General features: G+C 34.5%; 1 protein-coding gene across 1 annotated transcript in view; it reads left to right on the top strand.

Annotated features, from left to right (window-relative positions):
• The window catches only part of DNAH12 (dynein, axonemal, heavy chain 12), a 68141-nt gene extending 62671 nt beyond the window's left edge, over window positions 1-5470 (top strand). The window contains exons 65-72 of the mRNA XM_009895746.1: window positions 475-708; window positions 1134-1319; window positions 1812-1915; window positions 2804-3008; window positions 3208-3345; window positions 3813-3904; window positions 4161-4228; window positions 5280-5470. Coding sequence (XP_009894048.1) covers window positions 475-708; window positions 1134-1319; window positions 1812-1915; window positions 2804-3008; window positions 3208-3345; window positions 3813-3904; window positions 4161-4228; window positions 5280-5470 — 1218 coding nt within the window. The remainder of the gene's footprint in view (window positions 1-474; window positions 709-1133; window positions 1320-1811; window positions 1916-2803; window positions 3009-3207; window positions 3346-3812; window positions 3905-4160; window positions 4229-5279) is intronic.
• Window positions 5471-8669: the final 3199 nt, after the last annotated feature.

Below are 8669 nucleotides of genomic sequence, written 5' to 3'. Positions count from 1 at the left end.
TGACTTTGTTTCTTCTGCAGGCCCTGCATAGAAAAGACAGGAGAGCTAAAATTGTGAATTACAGAAGTTGAGGCTGAACAGTTGGAAAAGTTATCAAGAAGTTAATGAAAGACACCGGACGGTTCTGAAGATTGGAAGAAAAATTATATGAAATTCACATTTTATGACACAGAAAAGTGTCTACAAAGTTTAGACTGGAAAAATCTATCCTTTTGTAAATAGTTCAAGAATGACTTGGATTACTTACGAATTTGGATATTCGTAAGCAGCTTTTACTATTAACTCCTCTTTATTTTAAACAGTAATTTTACCTGAAAAAAAAAATTCAGATTTTGAATTTCCAACTCTTAGGGAGAAAACTCCATAAGCTCTAGTTTTGCATTCACCGTAGCTTCCAACCCTTTAGTCGGTAGGTTGCGCTGTTGTTCTGCAGATATTTCAAGTCTCTAGAATTACTCATGTCTTCTGTTTCAGTTATTCATAAATGAGTATAGCCATGTCCCTTTTGAAGCTGTGTCTTATCTAACTGGTGAGTGCAACTACGGAGGTCGAGTGACAGATGACTGGGACAGGCGTTTACTGCTGACAATGCTGGATGACTTCTATAATCCAGATATAATTGAAAATCCTCGTTACACTTTTTCTCCCAGCGGCAACTATTATGCTCCACCAAAAGGCACATATGAGGACTACATTGAGTTTATTAAGGTAAAAAGTAGCAACAAGGTTTTGCACTATTATAATGATTATGCGCTAAAACCCAGTCCTTAAAGGCTTCTCTGCATTAAAAAGAGTTTTGCGGCACATTAAACTGTGTGCTTGGCTTCTTGCCTAACATCCTTGTATGATCCCTGCTATAATCTGGAATGTTTCTGAGAGGGAGAGGGAATTCATAAGTACACAGGAGGACCTAACATAGATAATGAAGAATTCCTTCCAAAAGGCTTTCTATAAGTGAGATCGTGGCTCTCACACCAGTAATACTGTCTGCAAATACCTGCCATTAAGGTCCTTACCCACCTTCAATCGAAATCACTGGTAGTTTTTCACTAGGCATCTTAAAGAAGACTTGGATCTAATTCCTAGCATGCTGCTTTATCTCAAGCAGATGTTTATTGTTTATTTTGTCTTAGGGTCTTCCCTTTAGTCAGCACCCGGAGGTATTTGGTTTGCATGAAAATGTGGATATTTCAAAAGATCTTCAGCAAACTAAGATGCTCTTTGAATCTCTGCTTTTAACACAAGGAGGAGGCACTCAGGGAACTTCTGGAGGTGGTGACAACACTCTTTATGAAATTGCAGATGATATTCTCAGCAAGGTATTGTGTTATACCAATGACTCCAATTTATCTTTTAACAAAGCAGAAATTCTTTAACTAGAATCTTCAGTGTCAAGTTGATTTTGTGTGGGAGGAAAAATGTCCTGGGAGGAATTTAGTGTAATATGAAAGTAACAAATAGGTAGGAGATAGGAGACAGAGAGAGAAAACAGCAAACACAACTTGGAAGAACAGTTGATTCATTCACATGAACAAGTTTAAAATTAATAATGAAACATATTCATAACTTTTCATGGTATGAAAAATTCTAAGTGGTTTTTGAAAAAAAAAAACAACCCAAAAAAACCCACAAAAAACCAACCACCTTAATTTTTGTTTGAATTAAACTACTAAAGACTGTGTTGGTAAGATACTCAGCAGAAGATTTAGTGGTATCTATTACTCTGCAGTTTTTCACATCTGCATACTTTTAATATAATACTGATGCATTGAGATATGTGGAATGATTTCCAAATATGTTGTCATTTACAGCTTCCAAATGATTTTGACATTGAAGGCTGCTTGAGTAAATATCCTGTGAGATATGAAGAAAGTATGAACACTGTGCTGGTGCAAGAAATGGAAAGATTTAACAAGTAAGAGTGTTGTATTTTATTAAATGTAACTGAAATCATTCCATTTGCAGAAAAAGTTTTCCTGCTAATCACACACAGTTAACCCTATGTTGTGTGAAATATTTTACTTATTTATTTCGTTCCCTTTTAGTTGTCTGCAGTGATATCTGCAGTCCAAGCATCATTACTCCTTGTGGAAAGCCAGAACGTAAGATAGATGTCAGGAAAAATGATCTAGTGGCAAAATGAACTGAAAGAGAAAAATACGTGATAGAAGAAGGGAGTCTGAGGATGTGCTTGGAAAAGAAAATATGAACAATATTTTTACGTTCCTTTTTTTTTAACTTCACTTTCTCTTTCACCATCTTTATCTTTGATTATGTTTTATTTTCTTTGTATTTCTGACCTGTAGGGCAAAGGGGTTAGAAGGTCTAATACATGCACATAGTTTATGAAACCTTTTCCTTGATAGTTGGAAATATTTCTGCTTATTTCTTTATTATCTCATACGCTTCTGTTTTAAATTTTTCCTTTTATTTCCCCTTTTCTGATGCCTTTCTTCCTGTATCATATTTTCACAATTATTCTCCTAGGTTTACAAACCTATAATCACTTTAATTTTTTGCTTTGGATCTACAGTCTCTCTTTTGACTCTGTTTCCTAATTTTCATTCTTATCTCCACCTGCTCCTCCATTCTTTCTTCCCTGTTTTTCTCCGTCCTCCTTCTTTTCCATTTGTCTTTCCATGTCTCCCACTTTGTTTTCTCCCAAACTTTCAGTAATGCCCTCGGCTGTACAAGTTCTATAGATGGTTCCATAATCCAGTTTTTTCTTTTTTTCCAGTGAGGATGTCGTATCTTACAAATCATGCAACATGTGTGAAAATTTTGTTTTATTTTTTAATTCTAGTTTAACCCGAACTATTCGTATTACGCTAATTAACCTGAAGAAAGCCATTAAAGGACTGGTTGTTATGGATGCTGAACTGGAGGCTCTGTGTGGCAGTCTACTTATTGGAAAAGTTCCTGAGAATTGGGCGAAACGTTCATACCCAAGCCTAAAACCATTAGGGAGCTATATTCTAGATTTTCTAGAAAGGCTGAAATTTTTACAGGTAATGTACAAGAGGCCCTATGACCAATTATTTAATCTACTTTTTCATATAATTTGTCCTTTATGTTAAAGCAATATTGGGAAAGGAGTGATAGACTTCACCTAGATTTTCCGAGTATAGTTATGTAGAAAATGGTCAAAAAATATGGGATTTGTCTCTTTCTGAATATTGACTATGTCATTTTCCTCTTTCTTTCCAGAATTGGTATGAATTAGGGAAGCCCACAGTTTTTTGGCTGTCAGGATTCTATTTTACTCAAGCTTTCTTAACTGGAGCTATGCAAAACTATGCTCGGAAGCACAGGATCCCTATTGACCTTCTGGGATATGAATTTCAGGTAGAGAGAAATTATAAATACATATTTTATTAATCTGGGTCCTGATGTTGTGGTGAGATGTAGTAAGTAAATCCTGACTAGAGGTTCATTTTGCAACTAACTCACTGCAATTTGAAGACACACGTTTAATTCTTTGGTAAGGTAGGCATTTTAAATAACATACATAAAAGAGTACATGAAAAGTAGTTCTGTCATTGTACCTGGACCTCCACTCAAGAAAACAGCCTATAGAGTACATATTTGTCTGCGTGATCAAAGCCTTATCTTATGACCTAGAGTAAAGGTAATTAACAAAGCCACAGAAATCTGCTATCTCTGTAGTTTTGTATAAAAGTAGTACTGAAAGGAAGGTATTGCTATATTATTCTCATTTTGGATGTATCTTCTGAAAATTGGCTATTGGTATAGTACCTCAAAAAGCAAACAGCTATGAAAGTTTAATAACATGGAACACGTATTTCTTGTAGGTTATTCCTCAGGATACTGCTGATACTGCACCAGAAGATGGTGTTTATATCCACGGATTATTTTTAGATGGAGCTCGCTGGGACAGGACCAAGTCAGTAACAAAATGTTTTACTATGGTTGTGGAAAACTTTCTTAGGTGCTCAAACAAGATTTGTTTAAATATTTTAATTGATACTTTTCATGTTATTGAAATAACACACCAAATTAAATATTCCTTCGTGCATGGAAAATGGGGAAGAAAACAAAAAAAAACCTGCAAGCAAGCAACAACCAAAAATCGTACACCAAAACCCTCTTGGGTTTAACAGCAAGTCACAAATAATTACTTTGTTGCTTTCTCTCACCAGGGGAATGTTAGCTGAGCAGTATCCCAAATTGCTCTTTGATACGATGCCAATCATTTGGATAAAGCCAAGTGAGTATAATTTCTTTGACGTGTGAGCTATTCAACAAGAAATTGGAACAGTGAATTCCTGTTTTACAGAAGGCCAATGCTCCTGACCTCACCAGAGTACCCAAATGCGCACAGAATTCATGTGCAACTGACCTATGACTTTTACATTAAAAATTGGGCCTGCTAGCTTACTCAGTCTCATCTGAGCAATAGGCCTGTCCCTCTCCCCACAGGTGTTCATAATTACAGATTAGATGAAAGGACTAGTTAAATTAATTTTTATAAACATCTTCAGGTGCTACCCAGTCTATTTTTCAACCAAAAGTTAATTTGTGTAGGAAAGCACATGATGCTTGAATTCCTTGCTCTACTCCAGTTGAGGAGATCTTTCAACTGACTTACAGAGACTCAGTATTTTACCTCACATGATTTAGCAAGGTTTGCCCAGGTTATTTTTAGCTACTATGCTAGTTGTGTCTCATACTAGTACAATATTTTCCATAACTCTTGCTTTTTGACCAGGAGAAATAAATCCCTGTTTTTATTTATTCACTTAAGCAGGACTTCCTACTGCAACTGTTGCAGCCAAGATGGTATTACCTAATAGGCAGTCTCACAAAGTTTCCACTTTTTCTCCCTCTGTCTTTTACGTGAGGATGGACGAATCTGTTCAGGCATGCATGATTTTAGACTTGGCACAAGTTGCATGTAGGCAGTCTAGGCATGCAAAGAGTTCCTGCAGAGTTGTCCTTGGATCACAGGTGACTTGAATTGCAGTTAGGTTCTGTGGCTGCTGGACCAGAATTTTGTGGAGCTGGCAAAAGCTTGTGTATAAACTATGCTTTAACTATAACTATTCAGATTTTAATGTGTCTTTGAATGGTTACAAAGCATTGGGTCCTGAAAACAAATTGTAGTTAAATTAGTTGGGTTTGAAAACAAAACAAACTACACAAGAAAACAGAAAAAAAAAATACCAGATAGTTTTATTATGTTACTCATGCAACAATTTTGCATTTTTACTTAGCCTGTACTTAGAATGTAATACATTATTTTGGGGTTTTTTTTGAAGCTGCAAAATCGGACATAAAGAAATCTAATGCATATGTTTGCCCACTCTACAAGACAAGCGAGCGTAAAGGAATTCTATCTACTACTGGACATTCTACTAACTTCGTCATTGCTTTGACGCTTAACACGGATAAACCAGTTCAACACTGGATCAAACGAGGTGTTGCGTTGCTCTGCCAGCTGGATGACTAACTTTGGACAGTTCAGAAACAGACTTCACAAGATCCTGTTCTATTTGTTGGCTTACAGAGGAAGTGGAACATACTGTATAAAAGAAACATCTGACATCTTTATATTAAAAGAGGCATGCAAATATTTTCTGATCCTCAATATTGTGTCTTAAATAAGTATGTATTAGTATTATCGTCTTTACAGTCTATAAAAGATACAGCTAGGATTTTAGATTTTGGTGATATTACTAATGTGTAAACATCAATTTTATACATTACTGGAATATCACAAAATATATCTTAATGGAAATTGAAAATAGCCTGCACTTAGAGAGAAATATTACAGCTAATGAAGTATTACGAGTGCTGAATCATGCGAGTGGAAAGCTAGTAGGTAGTAAGTTTTAGGATTTCAATCTGGATTTATATATAGCCTATGTTCTGTCATAGCAACAGTGAAGACTGCAGTATGAGAAATCATTTAACTACCTATAGTAGGTAATTCTGATGCTTTCCTCCTTCAACAAATTCATCTTTTCAGGATTTAATTCAGATATTCTGATTTTTGTAAGGAGTTTTTTCCAATTAGTTTCTGCGATGAATAAATGATAAAATCTCCCTTATGACGACCTGCCGTAAAATATCATCTGTTTCATTATTGCTCCAGAGAAGCAGTCCAGTTTCAACTCCTTCACTGATTCTGCACTTTTTTTTCTTAAAAATAAATAAATAAATAAATTGTGCAAGCATTCTTCCTAGATCTCTTCTAGCAAAGGACTATTTCTGCCTTACATTCAGACATAGCCATCATAATTTCTTTGTAAGCATCCCTCCATAAAGTACAGTAGTAGTAAATTAAGCACATGAAAGTCTCACACCATTCTATTGTTACTATTATAACTAGGCATCTATATCCTTCATTTCACTGTTTATTGTATGTTACACTGGTGTAAGTTTGCAGCATAGGTCTATCTTTCTGAAACTTCTTTTCCCTTTAAAGACTCTATATGTTTATCTTTTGTTTTCTTTTCTATTCATATTAATATGTGAATTGTGATTAAGCAATCGGAAACAGTAATTTTTGATAGTTTTTGATTTTATTTGCTTGTTTATGTTTACTTGTATTGTTTTTAGTTTTTCTTTTTACACTGTCTTACTCTTTTAAGTAAGCTCCTAACAGTATCTTCTGTTTACTCCCTTAGGAAAGCACTAAATAATTTTCTTTCCATAATGTAATAGTTACTACTTATAGTTCTCAAATTCTCATTCCAAAAACTTCTAGCAAGAGCATTTTTACAAAGAAACTCGACTTTTAATTCCTCCTTTTGCTGACACCATTTGTCAGGTCAGATTATTAAACATAACTAACCTATATGAAAGAAACATGGAGAAAGTCCCAGAGTATCTTATGATCGGGTATTTATAGTGAGCTATTAATGGACATAGCCTCTACTGAGATCATTTTCAATCCTGAAAATACCACTTTCAATTTAATAATCACCTCTTCAAAGTGTGAGGTCTTCCCTCTTTCAGAAGGTGAGGAAAACCAGTATATTTTTCTTAGTTCATAGGAAAATTACTAATCTTCTTGCAAAAAAAAAGAAATAATCTAGATTTAAAATGTTTATATACTCATTGTACTATAGGTATAATTGAATACTAACAGTTACTTATCTGTATATTTTGTTAATATGTTTCTCTTTTTTGCTACATGTACAATTACAGAGCAGAGCCTCGCAATCACACATTAGGTGGACGGGGTAACAAATTAAATGATGCAGGTTTGCTATGAATTACTGCTACTCAAATTTAAAATGTTTCTAGAATTATTCCAAACTTTGTAAGTGGCATGTTGACAGCTCCTTTCATTTTGCTGTGCTTATTCATTTTGCTAATTTATTTATTTGGTTTCAGTTTTACTTACTTGTTTTATTTTACTTTGCCCTGTATTTTTGGGGTGGGGTTTTTTTCAGGCCAACTGTCTTGAAAGACAGAGTAGAAGTTTTGCTAAGCTAAAACAGATGAGAGGTTTGAGCCTAACAGAACCCCTGTGATTTTAATCTATATCAGCATGTAGCTGAATATGCAAAAGAACAGTGTGACTGCTTATGCATATAACAGTGTACATCTACACACATTATACTATTTAATGATTGCTTTGATCGCTTGTAATTATTTATGGTTTCTTCTTAAATTTTAACACCTAGACTTTAACAAATAGCATCAAATAGATTTATTTCTATGCTGCATTGTTTGTATTACAATCTTAAAAAGGTAAAAATATTTTTAGTTGAACCCATTCAATTTAGCAAGCTTTTTTTTTTTTTTAATTAATGCTATTCTTAAGTTTTGGGTGGTTTGTTGTTGTGGTTTTGTTTGTTTGGGTTTTTGGTTGCTTTTTGGTTTGGGTTTGTTTGGGTTTTTTTACTCCATTGTGGTTACATCAGTGATTTTTATTTCTGCCTGTATTTGAATATATACTGTTGTGGTATTTTATATAAATCCCTTACAAGTATTAGAAAAAAACAGGCATGCATAGGTGAAGAATGCAGAATGGTCAGTTTGTTTCTTCTAAATGGCTGCAGATTATGTACTTAAGGCGGTAGAGTTGGTCTTGTTTCAAGCATGGAGTTTGTTGTTCTTGTGGTTGTAAGGCTGATGCATATAATAGCACAAATCTACAATACTTTCCTGACTACAAGATATGGCCATAATGATATCTTTGTTGAAATAATTTGAACAAAAGCTGTTATTAAAAAAAATTCATGCCCTTCACTTCCCCTTCACTTCCAGGCCCTTTGTGAACAAACTGAAAAAACATCCCAAGTCTTACTGGACATCTGTTTTCCTGCTAAGGGAACATCAGAGCACAATTGTGATGATATTTGAGTGTCTAAAAGACTTAAGAGGGAATAACTATTTACTTGAAAGCTAAGTTTTACTCATTTTTATTGCTCTCTAATAAGCACTGCCAGAACAAGTAGCTATTCTGTATGTTCAGTCTGTGGAACAGAGATAAAAGCTAGCACGTGCTAGTGGAATAGAAAACCTTTCCTCTGTTCTAAATACAATAACTGTTTGCAGTGCAAACTTAAATACTTGGGAGAAGGCTGGACCTTGAGATGGAGAGGTTCTGATTCATTTATTTTAAACTATGTTTCATTTCTCTTGATACTTAAACAGTGTTTACTATTTCTATTACTCCAGATTTAACCTGAAGA

The sequence above is a fragment of the Charadrius vociferus genome, unplaced genomic scaffold (genome assembly GCF_000708025.1).
Source record: "Charadrius vociferus isolate BGI_N301 unplaced genomic scaffold, ASM70802v2 scaffold512, whole genome shotgun sequence".
NCBI classification, from domain to species: domain Eukaryota; kingdom Metazoa; phylum Chordata; class Aves; order Charadriiformes; family Charadriidae; genus Charadrius; species Charadrius vociferus.
Note: the sequence above shows the minus strand (reverse complement) of the source record. Positions and strands in the feature narration are given on the sequence as shown.